At 43.2% G+C, this 19424-nt stretch overlaps 1 protein-coding gene across 4 annotated transcripts in view; it reads left to right on the top strand.

The window, feature by feature from the left end:
* The first annotated feature begins 16314 nt into the window (after nucleotides 1–16314).
* SS18 (SS18 subunit of BAF chromatin remodeling complex) overlaps nucleotides 16315–19424 on the top strand; it is a 45552-nt gene continuing 42442 nt past the window's right edge. The window contains exon 1 of one of the 4 annotated variants that reach the window (XM_049820969.1): nucleotides 16315–16699. In XM_049820969.1, the coding sequence (XP_049676926.1) occupies nucleotides 16631–16699 (69 nt within the window). In that variant the 5' untranslated portion in view covers nucleotides 16315–16630. Of the gene's footprint in view, nucleotides 16700–17095; nucleotides 17988–19424 lie in introns of those variants that run through there. The other 3 variants (XM_049820993.1, XM_049820985.1, XM_049820978.1) reach the window with 3 other exon arrangements.

Below are 19424 nucleotides of genomic sequence, written 5' to 3'. Positions count from 1 at the left end.
GGGAACAGAAATATGTGAGAACAGCAGTTCTCAAATTTTCATGGCACACATGTCTTTTTCTTTATGTAAGCTATTCTAGCAACTCTATGTTTGCCAGAACCTCTTCTGATATAGAACAAGGACAGAAATCTCAATCCCCTTTAACACAGTCCTGTGAGCAATAGTTGAAGAAACTCAAATTAAGTTCTGTCCATGGGAGAAGCATTCCGAGTAAGCCAGGATGCAGAATATTTCACTAACCAATGTAGATCTATATTCAGCATTTTACAAATGCCATGGTTTGGTGGTTTTGTTTTGTTTGTTGTTTTTTCCCCAAAGCCAAGAAGTTCTGTTTGGAGGAACTGCCAAAGTTTGATACCTATTTCTTTACATCAGAGAAGAAAAAAAAGGCATGTGCAGGGTTTCTCTCAAATGGAATTCAAAACTTTTTTTCAGTTTCACTGGTATCTCAATTGCTATCAGAGCTTTCTGGTGAATTGAAGAATGTCCATGTGGTCTGGTGTGCAAGACTGGCTTCTAGTGCTGCAGCTATTGCCTTTTCTTGCAATATCTAGTGAATAAATATTTGTAGTGATTCAAGGATTATTTTCCTCTCTCTGAAGTTTAATAATAATAAAAAATTATTCTAATAGAAGAATAATAAATCACATTTGTTCATTTAAAAGGGAAGTAGAAGGTGGGCAGAAGTTTTGTCTGGGTTTACTGAAGAGCTGATTATGACCATGTCCACCTGAGCCATGACTTTGTCACCTAACCATATCCCTGGTGGCCCAACTGCCAACATACCCCTGCCAGCCCTGCAGACAAGGTTCCACCAGCATTTTCTCAGATTAAAAAGAGAATGGCACAAATGGTCTCTTGCACTGTTTACAGTGAAAAAAGTACATTCAGAAAGTTGTTTTTCTTTTCACATTTACAATACTGTCATTAATAAACCAGTTGCTGGATTGTGTAAATCCTCAGTTTTTCATGGGCTCATTGCTTGATCTATCCAACGTCTGTCTGCGTGCCTCAGAACTCTTTTCCAGCCAGCTCAAAAACACCTTTGAAATATTACGATAGCTCATGAGCACAGTGGTCTGTGTTTTGGTCTGAGTTTATTAGAGATGAAAGAAATCCACAGGACGGGGGAAAAGCAGATGGTAGCTAGGACTTCCCTGCTTTCTAGCTCTTGGGAATCAAGCAGAGAACATGAACTGTAATTCAATTAACCACACCCTTGAGGCAAAAAAACTAGGGAATAAGAGGCAACTACAGGCAGGTCCCAGCAGGACAGGAAATGAAGAAGGTGCGATGGGCACATCACAGTATAGAACAATAGAAGACTGCAAAGCAAAAACACTATCACATGCATTGGTAAGTAACTCTGCTACTCTAGGCTTACCTTGGGAAAAATAAAAAACAAACAAATAAACAAATATGTGATAATTAAGAAAGGAGGAAAGAAGGAATTAGGACTTCTCCTTGCCTTTTGTCCATAACCTCCAAGTTAAAAACCCAAACCTCAGAGCAAAAGGGAATTGGGAGGGAGATAATGCTAACAGCAAGAATGGCTATTACCTGACATATATCTAAAAGGCAACTTTCCCCACAAAGTTTCTTAAACAGAGACAACACAAAGTGTTTACTTACTTGCCATTTCTAGCAGCTACATTAAACCCATCAATAGTGTTGAGGCCTAAGAAAAATGGCAAAAATATTAAATTGATAAGACTAGCACATTTTACAGTATCAACATAGTAATGAAAAATACTTACATAATAAAACTATCCACTTGGAAACAAAGATAGGTCAATACAGAAGTGATATTCACTCTTAAACTTTGTCTTTTTTTTATTTCACGGGTGGACAAAGACAGAGAGAAATTCATAAAATATGCAGACCATACATAAAACTAGGGTAAGACTTTTCAGGTTCCTTATGCCCTTCGGTCCTTTGCCTCAAAGCAAAAGTGACCTTTGTATATGCCTTGGAGAAGGCAAATCACTTACAGATCTAGGGGAGTTTTAATCCATGCTACAGAAAAATTGTTCCAATTTACACATAACTAAAGTATGGAAGCTATTACAACATGTTGGTGTGCTATCTTCCTCCCTCCTCTTACTACTAAGTTTGGAAGATACTTATTCAAAGAGAATTAGTCCAAAGCCTTCTGAGCAGTAAAGGTGGACACTGCGCCCATCAGCACTGGAGAGATGAATCCACTGCAGCAGCTTTCAGCTGCCTTAGCTATACCTGTGCAGAACAGAAAAGTCATCAGCACACAGGTCCAAACACTGGAGCTTGGTTATCTCTATTGCTACAGTGGCCTCTGGCACACATTGGGAGCAGGCAGCCAGGACACAGCTGGTCCATTTTGGAGGCAAGCACAGTCTGGTATGAGCATGGTCTCAGGGATGAAAAGTGGGCTTTGGCACTTTTGCTCACTAATGAAGAGGTACCCCATCAGCTCACGCACTGTAAGAGCTTTCTGCAACCACTAGGCATAAATGCAGCAATGAAATTACTCCAGTAAATAAAAGCGGTAAATATCTGATTGACTTGAGTACAAAGTATGGACAACACCAGCTGCAGTCAGGTGTGACCTTTCCTTTAGCCAGAGGACTTCCTCAACCCTGCCTCTACCTGTCTTCCTTTAATAATACTACTGCTACTACTCTTGGTCATTGCCTCCATGACCAACCAACATATTCAACCATTTCCCTGCAATTGGAATGGAAACCTAAATATAATCATCCAGCTTGCTCTCTTGCTACTGCTTCCAGCAGCACAGCTGCATGCCGATAGGAAGAGTTTCTAGTGTGAACAGACCGTATGCTAACAGTTCACCATATTTCTTCCAGTCCTGCTCCAGTCAATTATAAAAAACGGTGATCAAGAGCAAGGTATGACTCAAAATTCTCTGCTACAAAAACTCTAATAATGGCCTAATTGCTGTTTATGTTCTTTCAAATACAGCCGATATGTGAGTTTTAAGTACCTATACAGAAAAGTTTCTATAAAAAGCGACAAGTGAACAAAAGAATCACAAGGAAATACAAGACACATTTTGGATGGATTTTTTTTTTCCCCTGTATGAACAGACTACCATTTCTTGCAGCAAGTATTAAGCCTTTGTAAAGCTTTTACATCTATTTATGTATTTTTGCTATCACTTATTATAACTTTATTTCCAAACCCAAGTATGCTTCAGTGACTTTGTCAGCTTGACCCTTCCTCCTGATCCTACTGATGTTTGGTTCAGAATTCAACATCCAATGTCAGAGACACACACCAACTATGCAAAAACTTTTAATGCATAAAATTAATTCTTCATGCAGTCCCTATATGCAGTGCTTAGATACTTACAGACTATATATATAAGTTGTCACTTACCTTCCAAGACTAGTAGGTACCAGACAGATATCTGGTGCAGTTCAGGACTCCTGATGCTATCAAAGCCCACAGTCAAGGCAGACCTACCAAAAGGTCTACAGCCATTGCTTTGTGTCTAGCACTTTGGAAAAGCTGACCAGTTTTGGCATCCCAGAAAATTAAGAAATTTACTAGCCCGATACACAAGCAAAGCACAAGACTGAAAAGGCTGGATACAGGAATTTACCATAAAACTCTTCATTTCCAATACATCAACAGCTCACTTCTCATCTTCAGAAGGTAGTTTGTGGTCAATGTTCTAGTTACACAACTCCATTTAAGTCACACAAATAACTGAAGCAAACCAGGCCTCACTGTAAAGAAATTACTCCCTGTTAAAACCACACAGGCTACAGGAATTAAGGCTTAATTAGATTATGGTTTAACATGATTTCAGGCACAGTTGTGAACAGATTTGAAGCAACATCTCAGATGGTTGAAATCAATCAGCCTGCTTACAGGTGTTCTGCTAGCCTTTAGTATTTGAAAATTAAGAGTCTGTATCTGTGAGTTTTACATTCAATTTGGTCTTTCACATTACTCTCTTCTGCAAGGGATTTTGTTGTTTTCTTTTTAAGTTTATGTTTTTATCTCAACTCTTTTGTACAGTAATATTGTTTGGTCTCTCTGCATTGTTATTTCCAAATTATACAATAAAGTTCTTCACAGTTCTATACATATAAGGAACAGTTATGTTTGCATAACTGCAAAGGTGCTCCTTAAAATAAAAGAGGTACAATGGTGATTATTTTCTTGTGAAAACCAGTTATTCTTCTCAAGTGATATTAACTTTTTTAAGAAGTCATGTAAAGGAAACTTAACCTGACTTCCTTTTTTTACAGATAATAATAGAAACAACCGGTTTGTTTTCAAGACTCAGGATCATCTGACGCTTTTAAGTGGAAACCTAAAAGTGTCAGACTGCTTACCTGCTAAATTTGCAGCGTGTGGTATATTCTACTGTGACTGGATCCTCAAGAGTCAGTTTATGGCGCTCTTAATCACTCTTCTGGCACCAGCAGCCAGGTCTGCATAATCATAATGATAAAGTCATCACAAAGACTCTTTCATTAACTAGCAACAAATTATTATTCAAGAAGGAGCAAACCATTGCAACTTTTTAAGTCAGAAACTGCTGAAAAAGCAAGGTAGGTGAAGACAGAAACAAATTCAAAATGGCATACAATTAACTTTATTCTAACTGAGAAACAGCAATTTTAAGTAAATCTTAAGCCATAACAGTTTTTAAGTTTACAGAAAGTTAACTTTCAGAATTAAATATGGGTTTAGCTCCTCCAAAAACACATATGAAAAGTGCCCTGCTCCCTACCATGCTACATGTCATGGTTTTGGTATTGTACCACTCCCTCCACCCCACAGTACCAAGAAATTGGGGTTACATCACCATAATAGTATGTAAGAAGAGAGGGTTGCTGAGGTACATTCTTCTTCCTTACAAGCTACTGTAGAAAATCCAAGGCACAGTTTCACATTATAACTTTCCTGATGGTAAAGCCAGCTGCGTAGGCTCCTGATTTCCCAATTTCCTAGTCAATTATTCACTCACTGGTGTAGTTCTTCATCCTCCTATTCTCCCACAAATTCACCTGCTTGTGAGGCCAGTGAAAACATTCAGCTTTCAAAAGTAAAGAGATAATTTTTAAATTTTTTTAAAGTTGGATCATTTTGTGAGCCATTTACTATAAAAAGCTGAAAATTTCTTCTATCACTTGGAATCCCTTTCTTGGGGAGCAGCTCCATGTTCAGCATCAGCCAATCTAAGAGCACGCTGCTAGCAAAAGAGATTCCCCCATCTCCTGTCCCTCACTGCATCTTCTCATTCTCTCCCTGTGTTAGGATGAGCTGTTCTGCAGCTGTTAAGTCAGATCAGTGTGTTGACCCAACTCAAAACTAAATTTTTTTTGACAAGCTGAGTTTTGTTTTCATCCCTTCTGAAAGCATGCAAAGAGGACCGTTTCACATCCTGATAGCATGACCTAAATGGAGATTGCCAAAAAAAAAGCAGCAGTTCTACTCTTCCCAGTCAGTTCCACATAGATGATCCTGCAGCTTCTCCTGAACCGGATTTAACAATCACACAACTTTGTGGCAACTCAACAAAAAAAGAATTCACTTTGCATCAGATCAGTGAGTTTAGGACTATTTTCTTCAGTAGCAGCTTGCATGCACAGTTCGTTAGGTGTAACATCAAATTGCATGCTTAGTGAGTGGTAATAATGGTTTGACCACCAAAAAAGGACAGTTCCATCTCCTCCCTCCTGCCCCCCAACTTCTTCCTTCACTCCCCCTTTCCCTCACAGAGTTATGGGATTCATACAGTTGCACATAGAATCAATCCGACAATCAAATGAAGAGGTTTTTCTCTGTGAGGTTAGTGGGTTGAGTCAAGTCCCAAGGGGTCAAAGAAGGATGAGAAAGGGCAGCAGGGAGGAGATGACAGTGCCTAGGGTGGAGCAGAGAGGAGGAAGAAGTGCCACCACCCTGGAGTTCACACTCGTATGAGAGTTCAGACTGGCCTAAGTCAGTGCTACTGTGGTTTTCCTCTGTGAATTGCTCCCCTTTCCCCTGAGCCTCTGCTGGCTCTCACCTGGCCTGGGTGAGACACTGCAAGAAAACTTCTCTTCCCAGCTTATCTTTCTGCTGGGCAGGCTTCCAGCCTGGCTTACCAGGCCCCAGCCAGGCAGCAAAGCCAGCACAGAAGTGACAACAGAAGAGCACAGCCCAGAGTAAGACCTTCGTCTTGCAGCTAGCCATGACCAGTCAGTTTAGTGGTCAGGTGGAACTGTATGTTGAGACGAGACGTATGCTCTAGGCAGTTTTGCTAACCAGTTTGCTGAGTTTCCATGCAGTTTTGCCATCATTCAATCCTCATCTGAAGGAAAATATTCCTTGTGGAGGCAAATGTTCTGAAGTGTTAGTTCATATATAACAGGGGTCTCATAAATGAGATGGGCATGTCAAGAGGTAGCTTCTAGGGCAGAGGAGGAGGACAGCAGCACAAATTCAAGCCCCAAATTGTCTTCCATCTCTCCAGGAATACTTGCAGTATCACCCTGGTTTGTTCTGCTGAATTTGATCTCTAGGTTTGCCTTTCTTGTCCCTTTCAGTCTGCCTATTGCCAATTGCAACCAGTACAGAGCAGCTTCTGCTATCCAAGCGGCTTGTCCCTGATGATGAGATACAAACAGACCTGTGTAAGATGATTTAAAAAAAAAAAAAAAAGAGGGACCAATTAAGTTTGAAAAATCAAAATAATTCCCACTGGCCCTAAGAATCCCTCAGCAATATTCAAATCAGTTCTGTAGGAACCAAAGCCATCAGATCCTAGTACTAATATCCCAAACCACAGTGTCCACCTTCACAATGTTTTCCATAAACCCAGTCTTTAAAGGTCTTTTATGTACCACATACCTGCAATGGAACATATTGTGGAGCAATAATGCTAGGAACAATACCTGCAAAAGCCAAACAGACATGATCAACCAGTGCATACATTTTCTTCACAGTTCTTTCCTCTTGAGGCTTGGTAACAGATTTTTTTGCGTACCCAACACAGCTGTATCCAACCCTCAAATTCCAGCCTGTTAGATGAGAATAAAGAAATTGTTCTTAGCTCCAATATTAACTTTATTTATGTTATGCAGAGGAAATGTTATAATACTAAGTCTTTTCACAAGGACATTGGGAAACAGCTATGTGGATGCTGTGTCATCCTCCCTGAACAATAAATAACGTCTGACATCTGTTAGGAAGAAAAAATGATAAGGTGCGGTAAACATCAGAGCAAAAAGTTTCAAAGTTGCAAAAGTTGTGGTTTACAAATACAGTACAGGGAGGCAGCCCCTGAACAAAAGGCTTACAACCAAAGTAGAAAACAAAGGAAATAAGGTGGTTACAGACACAAGAGCCCAGGGAGATAGCAAGACAACACAGATCGATGTGATAAGCAGTATTCTCAGTATACTTACTGTTTATAGGTGCAGTCATGGCAAAGGTGATCTAAAAGCTAACCACTGACAAAGAAGGGTAACACTGCTCCACTCCTCTGCCCAGGAATCGTCTTCCCTTGCTTTGACATTGAAACGTCTGCTCCTGATCTGTGAAACTCAACAGGCAGAAAAGTGCTTTTAAAGAAAAACAACTGCTTTCTGCTAATTGAGTTTCCTTAAACATCTCACTACAACATCAGATGAGTAAAAGTGGTGGCTCAGGAGACACAGTGGGAACACATGGCCACAAGTAAGTGTAGAGGGGGCTGAAGCTAAAACATGGCTTTTGGTAATTGCATAGCTAGCTGTGAGGTTTACTTAGCTACAAGATAATGTCAGACTGCAACTTAAATGCTGTCACTGGTTTCATAGATGTTTTGGTGGGGAAGAGTTTTGATGGTGGACATTTATTAAAAGCTCCTTTCAGAGCCACAGGTAAAAAGAAAGAAAGATGAAGACTGCTGCTTTGAAAACTTCTAAGAAAGACTAATGGAAAGGATGTTAGGGTCAACATCTCAAGAGCAGATAACTTTGTTTCTTTCTCAGTTGGTAAGACACAAAGCAATGAATGCCAAAAAGGAAAGAAAAACTGACCAGCACTGTGTCAGGTTTGACAATGGGCTGAAGAAAATGTATGAACGTGTATCAAACGATGAATGATAAAGAAACCAGGATTTTGAGTAGAGACTTAGGAGTCTCAAGTGTGACTGAAATAGCACATAAGCATCCCCTCCTTTGCTTTCTCAGTCTTCCTCAAAGTTGCTCTCCTACCATCACTAACAAATTGATGCAAAAGAGGGCTTACAGGAACACACAAGTAGTTCTTTCCTTGCAGAAATGTATCTTTTTATCCAGCAGTCAAGAAAGAAAAGCTCTTTAGTACACTACATACAAAACTCATCCCTTTTTCACATGACTTTCTTGTGATAAATATTCTCCTTATCACTTACCTAAGACCAAAGCTTTGCTACATCACAGCCAACATCACACTTTTCAGTTTCTGTGACTATTTTGTGTAAAGTACACACAGAGTAAAATATTACATGCATGAATGTAGAAAACTGTATAATATTTTAAAAGACATAAGCTGATATATTTGGGCATTTAGGAAGAATAACAGGCTATGGTTTCATATTTCTACTATAAATTGTTTGCTCTTTAAAAAAGTCCAAACCAACAGGTACATGCAATCTAGCCATGAATTCTACTTATTTTAGAGCTCATAAAACTTCCATTTTTAAATAGGCCAGAAAAAGTTTTCATAGGCAATTTCTTGTTACATTTTTCAATCCATTATAAGTTTTGTCCTCTGTTCTAGCACTACAATTTATTACTTTGCTTACAAAAGTTAGATTTGAACCAATAAATAGCAATAAACATAGGAGGTTTCATCTGCTTCTCTTCACCAGATTTGACCACTATCTCTTCCACTTGGCTCTCCTCGTCATAATTTCTGATGAATTTAATTTTTTGGTTTCCTATCCCCAGAGGGCAAAATTACCTCTATTCTTGATTCATGGGTTATAATTTCTTATGCATGCCAGTGTCTAATCAACTCTGCAAGTTGATGCTGACCAAACACTATGAGGAAGTCTGGGAAAGACAAACATCAATGAAAAATAAAATCTATAATTAATATTTTCAACAAATACATAAACCCTGAATCCTATGAAACAGAATTATTCCAAAATGAATTATTCCCAATAGCTAAATCAGCAGGGTAAAATGATACATCACATAAGGCAGAATCAAAGGCCCACTTGGAATTACTAGGAAAGAATGTAGCATTTAGAAAATGGCATAATGAATTTATTTGACCAACAGTACCTTATTCCTGCAAAAATATATGCATATTAATAGCTAATCTGTGAATGTATTTAGAAAGTTGTGCAAAATCACATTTTATCAATATCAGAAGACTAGTAGTATTTAATAATAAAGTGTAGATTACATTACTGAATAAGAGACTCCCTTTTTATTCCTATAGAATCAACACAAGAGAGCCATAGGTATTATTATGGCCCACATTCCCATCAGCAAGGGTTCTAATTAGTCTTTTAACTCAGAATTTTTCTTACTGATACCCAGAGCAAACTCAACTTGATTTTCAGACTGACTTAATAGTAAGATACATTGCTGTTTTACTTGCAGAAGAATATATAGCAATTATGGGGTAACACTGTGATACTTCTCTAGAGTATCTTTTTAGACAAGAGTCATACTTTAAAATTTCATGCTGAATAAAAGGAAAAGATGGTTAGTGGTAAAAAGCATTGCTACATCCTTAAAGCAAAATAAATACTAGAAATTAACACAGTTTCTAGTTTTTTTCTGTTTTTCTATGTTGCTTAGAGAAAATTACAGTCAATTCCTCTTTGTAGGGTAGTTCAAATGCAGTTTACCTATTCTAGCATGCATCCCTTGTTGCCCTCATTTTAAGACAAGGGAAGACCCAGGCTTAGTTCCTACCTTGCAAATACCAACTGTGGACATTGTAATTAAAGTGAATTTGTGTGTGCTCCCTGCTTCTCCTGGAGCTCAACCTTCCCACCACCTTTTGGTGTGCCTAGTCCTGCAAGCATGCAGGGAGGTCCTCCCAGGAAGGCAGGAGGACACCTCACATGCCAGGGGAATACTCAAACTTTCTGTCATCATTATGCCTGCCTTTATCAGTTGTGCGCCTGCTTTCCTCAGTGGCATAACAGGAAAAGAGCAGCGCTCCAGCAGCCATCATCCCTACAGGCCAGACTTCTCCCCAGGGATGCAGTCTCCTGTTTTGCACAGCGGACCTCCTCTACTTTGGGACCCTCTTCTCACAGACTGCACTCCCAAGAAGCATCTTCCTTCTCCTCCTTTTTGCTCCTGCTTGAAAAAAAGCACACATGCATAGATGCAAGGAGGCCTGCATGGATGAACAAGGAGCTCCTGACACAACGCAAACATAAAAAGGAAGCATACCAGAGGTGGAAGCAGGGACAGGCTATCTGGAGGAATACAGGGACACTGACTGAGCACGCAGAGAGGGGAAAGCAGTGGATTTTTTAAAATCTCAACCTTAGTAAGGCTTTAGGCAGTGTCTCCTATAACATTCTCATAGGCAAACTGATGAAGTACAGACTAAATAAGTGTACGGTGAGGTGTACTGAAAATTAGCTGAACTGCCAGGCTCATAGGGTTGTGGTCAGCAGCATGGAGTCCAGCTGGGGGCCAGTCCGTAGTGATATATCTCAGGGGTCAATACTGGGGCCAATACTGTTTAACTTCTTCATTAAAGACCTGGATAACAGCAGAGAGTGGGCGCTTAGCAAGTTTGCAGATGTTAGAAGATGGGGAGGACTGGTTGGAACACCGAGTGGTTGTGCTGCCATTCAGAGGACCTCAATGGGTTGAAGAAATAGGCAGACATGAACTTCATGAAGTTCAACAAAGGCAGGTGCAAAGTCCTGCACCTGGGGAGGAACAACCCCACGTACCAGTACATGCTGGGGGACGACCGCTGGAAAGCAGCTGTGCCGAAAAGGACCTGGGGGTCCTGGCGGACAAGGTGAATGTGAGCCAGCAATGTGCCCTTGCAGCAAAGGCCAACACCATCCTGGGCAGCATTGGAAAGAGCACTGCCAGCAGAATGAGGGAGGTCTTTAGGTCATGGGATCAGGCTCTCTGAAAGAAAACTGCACGTGATATAATTTGCACTTTCTATATTCCCTCAGCACGTTGTTGATTAGAGCTGTGGCAACAAGGTAGAAGCACTCCCCTGTAGTCGTTCAGTCATATCCTCTGTCCTTCATGGTCATGAGTCTTCAGAAGGCAGAAAGAAGTTGACAATGATGCAGAAGTGAGAGTCCCCAGAAGCATCTCCAGAAGAATAGTACAGCTCTCCATTGCAAATGTGTTGCCTTTTAACAGAACTGAATGTTCAGCGGTCGCCAAGATCATTGCTACCTTTTCTTCAGCACCGGTTGGCAGTGCCTTCTCATGCTTATCTTTTCTGCTTTGCTTTCAACATTCAAAAAATGAGGAAGTTAGTGAACTACAGTGCTTTGCTTCTGTGTCCTAAAATATAATATTAACCTCTAAGAACTCTCAAAGAATTTTCAGCTCTAAGGAGGCTTAGATTAGTTGTTCTGCTATTCTTTATTTATAGCGTACATTCCTAGTAGCTGGAGATTCCCTTTTGGAGAATAAAATCAGGACACAGAAAGATTTTCCCACCACAGCTGTTGCACTTACTCCCATTAGTGCAAACTGCTGAACCTGCTGTGAGTTTCTTTATTCTAAATATTTATATTTGCAGACTAAAATGACAGATATTAGAGTAAAAATTTAGCATCCCCATGATTTTTTTCTGGGTTTGTTATTGCCCCTCTGGAATATGGCAGAGCCACCAATATCCTTGTAGCGTACTGTGCTGTTTGGGTACTTCACTTTATAACAGAACATATAGGCTTGCATTTCAGGTGTTACTTCTGATTAATATTCCATATAATAGCCAATGCAGAATATAAAGGACAAAACTGGAAAAAAACCCCAACAGACAAGAAGCTGAGAGAATAAATTCAAGACAAATTTATCCTGTTAGTGTGATCCCTTTTAGGAAGCAAAAAGCACCATTTACCCTAAAACCACTCTGATATTGTTGTGTATTTTGATAACAAGTTACTGTTTTAAAAAAAACAAAAATCAGAACCATTTTTGAGACGCAACCGTTTACATAGGCAGACCTTCAGGTGCAAGCTCCATTTTGCAACAAGATGAATTAACAGGGAGAGCGGGTGTGTAGGAAATCCCACAAGTTATGAGATCACACCAAGTTCAGTTGGTGAAGAAACACTACACCAAAAATAGTATTTCTTCCTTTTGCTATCTTCCTTTTTCATCTACCAAAATACACTCCTTCCTTGGGATCTGCTCTGTTACCTGATTGTATTGCTGAAGTTCCAAACCACATGCGTAAACATCCCCCCCTGCCATTTTTTTAAATTGCAAGTTGAATAAGTAGTCTACCCTGAAAAAGAGGCTCAAATTCACCCTGTCATCCTATTAGCGGTAGATCCCGAGCTATCATACTTACTCTAGTAAAGAAAGTGTGGGTCTTTTTGTCAATTTGAAGTGAATGCACAAAATGAGGTGCTGTCACCAACACGTTGAAGGCTTTGTCTAAGGAACATCTAACTCTCGGGAATCATTCTCCACTTTCATACTGAGGCCTTTAGTCAAGCAGGTTTAAGCAGATGGTCCCACCATAAAATTCTTTGCTGTCCTCTTTCCTGTATATATAGCTTCGTAAATGCTAAGTTTGAAATTTTAATTTTAAATGCAAATTTGATAATGTTGACGAATCAGCATTCTGTATTTTCCTGCTTCTGGATGGCAATGTCTGTGGGTTCCTTCTCTTACTTACCTCTCCTATTCCAGAGAATATGTGGAAACTCAAATAATAAAAATGGCAGAAAAAGAAAGACAGAAACTGAAAATAACTTACTATTTTTTTCTCAGAATTGTTGGAAGACTGGACCACTGCAAATATTATAGGTTTCTCCATAACAAAGTGAATTCCTCTGCAATGAGGAATTTTGACACAATCCTGAGAAGACTCAAATCGCTCTACTGCTAGCACTTCATTTCAAATGATAGCTTTTTCTCAGAACTAAATGTTAATGCTTTCCAGACCCTCGTCTCAGAAACTACATCTTTACCTACAACTTGTTACTGAGAAACATGAGTTGGAGACAGGGGGGAAAAGTCTTTTAGAAAAGGAGTTCTACCTCTGCCTCCATTCTTTTCTCTCCAAAAAATATGATATGCACATCAAGAAAAAAGACACTACACTGACAAAAGCTGGAACAGAGGTGGAAGAAGATCTGATTGAAACATATTTGAATTTGGAATTCTAGATGATGGCCTAGATTTATGCATCTAAATTACAATTAAATAATGCTAAGGTTGTGAGTAACTCACAAGAGCAAAGAAATGTGCAATTAAAGAGAAAATATACCATATGTCCTTTGATATCTAGGCATATTGCAGTGCATTAAGAAAGTCATAAAAGAGACACCCTGTTGTGGTTATGTGTTCTGAGACATGTGGCACATTTCCATTGTAGCTTTCTATTTCCCTGCTTGTATGCATCTGTGCCATTATTTAAATGTTGATTTTGAGTGTGAATTGCCATTTGCATGGTAAAAACAGTGGAGCTGTGGACTCTTTTTTCAATGTTTCTTTAGATCCGTTGCTATTTATGAATGCAGAAGTCCAAAATGTTAAACATATGAATGAAAATCACCACAAAGGGGAATAAATGGATTTAATATACTTGTCAGACAAAATTATCAAAGGAGATGGTTTTAGTTACTATGAATGAATGATCTTATATCTTCCTCTAAAAACTGATACAGTTGAACTACAAACACTGTTCTCCCGTATTTTGCATGGAAATAGGAATGTACTAAAAAAATTCACTTATTTGATTTGGACCATTTTGGGAAATAAAATAGGAAATTACTCCTTTCATTTTAAGGTCCCTCACCTGTGGCATCCCACAAGCCTATTTTTTTCCTCTACTGAAAAACCAACCTGAAAATGTGGGAGAACATGATGGAACATTAAGATCTTAAAAGCAGTATTTATGTGGCTGACATCTAACCCACATTGTCTCAAACGCTGTGATCACCAAGACACCCCAATGTGAAATATTTTATAAGCAGTGGTTGGGTAACCAGAGGATGAGAGCAAGTTATACTTGTGGGAAGAGAAAAATATTTTGTGGAATTCCCAGTGTTCAGAGTATTTCATCAGAACTCGTTTGCCCTTCAGTTGCTGAAGATGCCTGCAGCCTTGGGGCACTTTCAGACAGCTCACCAGTTCTCCAGAGCCAAGTATATACTTCTGGTAAAGAAGTAAGTCCTTGTAATTCTATTTGCAACCAGCTAGGAGATAGCACCTTCTGATTACATGGTGATTTGGCCATGGCTGTCTTGCATTCTTCATTCCTAGGATTCTTTGTTGTCTTTTGTAGTAACTAGAAATAGTATCAATTTGGGCACACAGCTATTATAACAGTTACCCTGTGAGTTCACTCCAAGGTAACACAGTAATAACCATGAATTACCATGAAACATATCATCTTTAGAAAAAAACAGGTTTCTTCAACCCTTTCTTTTTTTGCTTTTGGTTTCCTACAAGTATGATAGTGAAGATGATGATAAAGTGTGTGGGAGACAGAAAAATCCCCCAACCTACTAGTCCAGAAAACGGACCCAGATACCATGGTGTACGAGTGAAATAATGGTTAGAAACACAAACAGCCTAACAGATATGCTGGCATCGCTCCTCCTTCCTTAGCATGACCTACAGTGCAAAGACTGGGCCAGAGACATTTCCTGGAGAGAAAAGCAAGCCAAATTAACATCACATCAACTCAGGGTCCTGTATAATCTGAAGAGACAGAGCAGAAGCAGTGCCATTCTGGTAGCAGAGAGCATCAGGCCCAGGTGGTGGACCCTTGGAGAGGGGGATGCTGTAGGAATGCAAGAACAGCTTGGAGCCAGCAGCCTGGGAACTGGTTGTCAAGGGAAAAAAGCAGGGGGTGATGGGCAGTCACAGTAAATCCTAGGACAGCAGAGCCAGGAAGGGTAATCTCCATGGAGTTGGGGAAAGGAGCCAGCCTAAAAAGTCTGAGGAGCGAGCATGCCAGTTGGGAAGCAGCTGTACAGCCATGGGGTGGCCACGGATGCCACTGACAAGTGTGTGCTGTAACCAAAAGGGTTAGGGCTTCAGGGAAGAGGCAGGGACTTCAGCCAGCAACAGCTGAGAAGCAGAGCAAGCAACACACTGAGTAAGGAACAAGATTCACGTATCGTGGTGTGGTGTCATGTCACCGAGTAGCGTTCCGTTAGCCACAACAGCACACGCTTCTGCCAACCGCAAGAGCAGACATCAGTTTACGGAAGGCCACAGCTTGGAATGAAGACAGTACTGACAGCCTGTAGTGCGGCACTGAAAAGCACACAGGCTGAGCAGGGGATGTGCCTGGGAAAGAGCACGTTTAAAATGCTTTAGTTGGGGATTTTCAACTTTACCGTACCGTTACCCTTTGAAACTCTCATCCTTGTAAGAACAGCCTTAGACTTTGCAAACTTGTACCTGGCGAAACCGAGATCCCCTCCAGCGGCCGCACTGAAAAAAATCACGGCATATATTAGCACTTTCAGCGTCTAAAATTCATTTAAAGTTGCAGCAGTAACTGCTTCTCCTTGCTCCGTTTTGTTCTCACGACAGGGAAGCTGCGGCCGCCGAGGTCGGTAGGAAAAGCCACCCCACCCCAGTCAGCTGGGGGTCGCACAGCTGCTCCCCTCCAACTTTTTCTTCACGGTTTGTTTCTCCCCCCACCTCTCAGCGCTGGCAGCGGCGACGGCGGCACAGGCGCTGCTGAAGGAGCGGCACCGCAAACGGCAGAAGTGTCACGGCGGCAGCGGCACCTCCCCCGGCGGTTAGCACCGGGCCCGCGACTACCAACTCCCGTCGCGGGCGGGCCCGACGGTGCCACGCCGAAACCACGGCGGCCTCGCCACCGGAGCGCAGGACCGAGCACCGCAGCCACCGCCACCGCCGCCGCCGCCGCCTCTCAGCGCCTCCCTGAGGTGCCTGCCGCCCCGCCCCGCCCCGCCCCGCGCGGCCGCCAGAGCGGGCTGCCCGGGTGCAACCAACTGTCGCGGCGGGTAGAGGGGGGAGGAGAGCGCGCCGCTCGGCACAGCCGGAGCGCGTCCCCTGTAACGTGCGCACCACAGCGCTCCCATCCCCCCCGCCGGCCGTACCACTTCGCTGCCTGTCCGGCGCTGAGGCGCGTTGGGCAGGAACGTACCAAGGCCGCGGAGGGAAAGGGGTAGCCAGGAAGGTCGCGTGAGAAGGGGAGGTCATGTTCAAACGGCGCAGCGCCGACTCTCGGTGCCGTCGTTTTAGCCGAGCGGCGCGGAGCGGCCGCGGCCTCACGCGGCTCCCCCTCGCAGCGGGAAAGGGGGAGGAGCAGCCGGTCCCCCTTAACCCTTCCCCGGCGGGACGGGGATGGGCCGTCCCGCTGGGCAGCCGCCCCCGCCCCCCCCTTCGCGCGCAGCGTTCTTCCCGGATCGCTGCCGCCTCCCGCCGCTGGCTGGTTCCGCGGGGCGCGTGAGCTGGGCGGCGGGGGCGGACCCTCCCGGTAGCGGCCCGACATGTCGGTGGCGTTCGCGGCCCCGAGGCAGCGGGGGAAGGGCGAGATCACGCCGGCCGCCATCCAGAAGGTGAAGGGCGAGGGGCCAGGAGGGCCCGGGCCCGGCGCCGGGGGCTGCAGCTGCTTCCTGCCGCCGGGCCGCGCGGGGAAGGGGGTGGCGGCGCCCCGGAGCGCCCAGGCCCCGGCGGGGGGGCGCGGCGGCCGGGCCGCGCTGCGCTGCGCTGGCGGCGCTCGGGGCACGGCCCGGCGGGGGCGGCGGCGGCGGCGGGCAGGGCGCTGCCTCTCTGCACTTGGGTAGTTCTTCGGGGGTCCCGGCGCCCGGGGGAGGCGCCGAGCGGGCGGGCCGCGCCGTCTGCGGCGGGGCGCGGAGGCCGCGCGGGGGTGGGGGGGGCGGCCGATGGCGCTGGGTCTCCCCCCACCCTCGCCCCCTCCGTTAACTGGCCCCCCCCCCCAGCGCTCCCGGGGCCGCGGGCCTGAGTTAAGTCGTAAGGACTCGGCCTGGCTCCGCGGGGAGGCGGCGGAGTCGAGCAAGTCCTTCCTGCGAGGGGTGCCTGTGAGTCGGGCTTGAGTCGGGGGGTTCCTAAACCCTGCCTGGCTTTGGGCTCTGCCTCCGAGGGGCAAGCGGCGGCTGCAGCTCCCAAACTTGGTCGGCCCAGTAGTAGGGCTCCCCCCACAAACCTTAAGTGTTATTAAAGAAGAACATTATGGTCGGAGCCAATGACAGCGACTCTGGCCGACTCCATTTAAGCTTTCGTGGGAGGGAGCAAGTTAACTCGCTGAAGCAGTCGAAGAAAAGCGTGTCTAGGGTTTGTAATACTCTGGATCGGCAGAAGCAAAGGAGCATGTTCAAGTTCACTGGTAACTTGGTGGTGTTTAGAGACTTAACTGAAGACTCGCGCTGTTATTGGTGTAAGTAGCCATGAATCAAACAGATTTCAGATTACTACAAGCTCCTTGTGTAGGAGTCTTTTGGGTACATATAGCTAAGCTCTGATTTAGTAAAGAATGAGAGCATCAATAAGATAGGTGTTGCAGGGATCGGGACCTCAAAGAGGACCCCCGAGTTATAATGGAGATCTCTAGGGTGCTGTAGCAGAAGTCAGTGCTTGGGAAGTGTAAATGAAAAATACATACCCACTGGGTGAAAAGCTGCCTCAAGGTAGTAACAACTTCAGCGTGCTTATGGATAGTGCACACAATTAAGTTTTTCTTGTGCTGTCGTCAAACCATTAATTTGATGGTGGTGCCCTGGCAAAACCCTAGTATAGTTAAAGCTGAAGAATCTTTGTAATGTACATAAGCTGTCAGAAGCCCTGGAGGTGTCTTCATCCAGCTGGAAACTAAATTCTCTTTTGATGGTAGGTGTTTATAACTCTTTCAAAGAACTATTTCAATTCTCTATCAACAGCTGCTCAATCAAACTTGTATAAAACAGTGCCTGCAGCCCCATCTCGGCTACAGTTGTGTTCTTTCTTGTTTGCTTTCCTCTTAGCCCTAGCATTCCTTTCCTCTCGTCCCCCTGCACCCCCACCCCAGGTCCAGCTTAACATGGCATCAGTGAAGAATGCAGCCATCTGACTGGCAGTCTCAAGGTCTACCTGTCTGCTAGGTCCTAAGTATCTGCTGCCTTGCTCTGGAAGGTGGGAGACATTCTGAGGAGAGCCTTGATTCAAGGCTTCCTTTGCAAGTGCTCTATTAGACTTTGGTATGAAAGATATTAGCTTCTTTTTCCTTATTTTTTCTGGTCAAAATAGCTACTCCGTTTCTTATAGAAATTGATGTTAGTACCTGTGAAATGCATTTGTGTGGCAGTGTGTTTGTGATCCTCTTCAGAGTGTGCAACTACAGTTCTGCCTAGTTTCTGAGGCTCAGACGGTAACTACAGTTCTGTCAGTGTTTAGTGCTTAATGACAGTGTTTCCAGATCCAGGAATTTCAGGCAAAATAATTGCCATGGGATTGTTCTAGTCCATTCTGGAGAATTACTGGTTTGAATTTAGGAAGACTCGGCTGGTTGGCTCATTCTTACGTGGATATAAGTCCTGAGCAGACTGCATGAGGTTTCTGACCCTGTACCCTTTTCATAGTAGAGATGGATTAGTCAGAAGAAAAAAAAGTGTAGGTACTTATTTCCTATTCCCCCCCACTTCTCCCCTCTCCTATAGTATTTGTTTAGGTTGGATTCCTAGGGAAATAAAGGTGATGTAATAACACTGTGCTTTCCTTGTAGAGGCATGAGCCTTCTGACTAGTCTCAACCCTGTCTGGAAGAAGGAAAGAGTCTTGCAGATGGTTAAGTTCCTATTAGTTTTGTGAAATTCAGCAGCTGGTTAAAGGGATCTAACCTACCCTTCCACTAAGAGGAAGCAAAGGGAGAAACCAATGCAGAATTTTCCACTTGGCAGTAAACTTTACATTTAGTTCAGTTGACTTGGGTAACTTGGCTGGTAGCTCAGATTAGCTGTGGTTCTGCTGACTCTTCTCTGATCAGAGTGCGGGAGAGTGGTTAAAAAGACATGACTGTAGGAACGTGCACCTCTAGGAAACCAGGTTATATTTTTTCCTATTTATGGAGATTGGAACAGCTTGAATTTGTGAGCTTTTTGTAGAAAGTCAGGAGGTCTGAAATTTCCCATGATATTAGAACTACCTTTTTTTTTTTTTTTTGGTCAGAAAATTAGTTCATATAAGTTCATATTCCTGGACACTTCTGAAGTATTATAGAACTATTGTGCCCATTTTACAGAATATGTATAAAGTGCAGTTTAATTAGAGATCCTTCATATAAATATGGCCA

This window comes from Accipiter gentilis, chromosome 2 (genome assembly GCF_929443795.1).
Source record: "Accipiter gentilis chromosome 2, bAccGen1.1, whole genome shotgun sequence".
NCBI lineage: Eukaryota > Metazoa > Chordata > Aves > Accipitriformes > Accipitridae > Astur > Astur gentilis.
The sequence above is the reverse complement of the archived record's forward strand: the minus strand, read 5'-3'. Positions and strand labels throughout refer to the sequence as shown.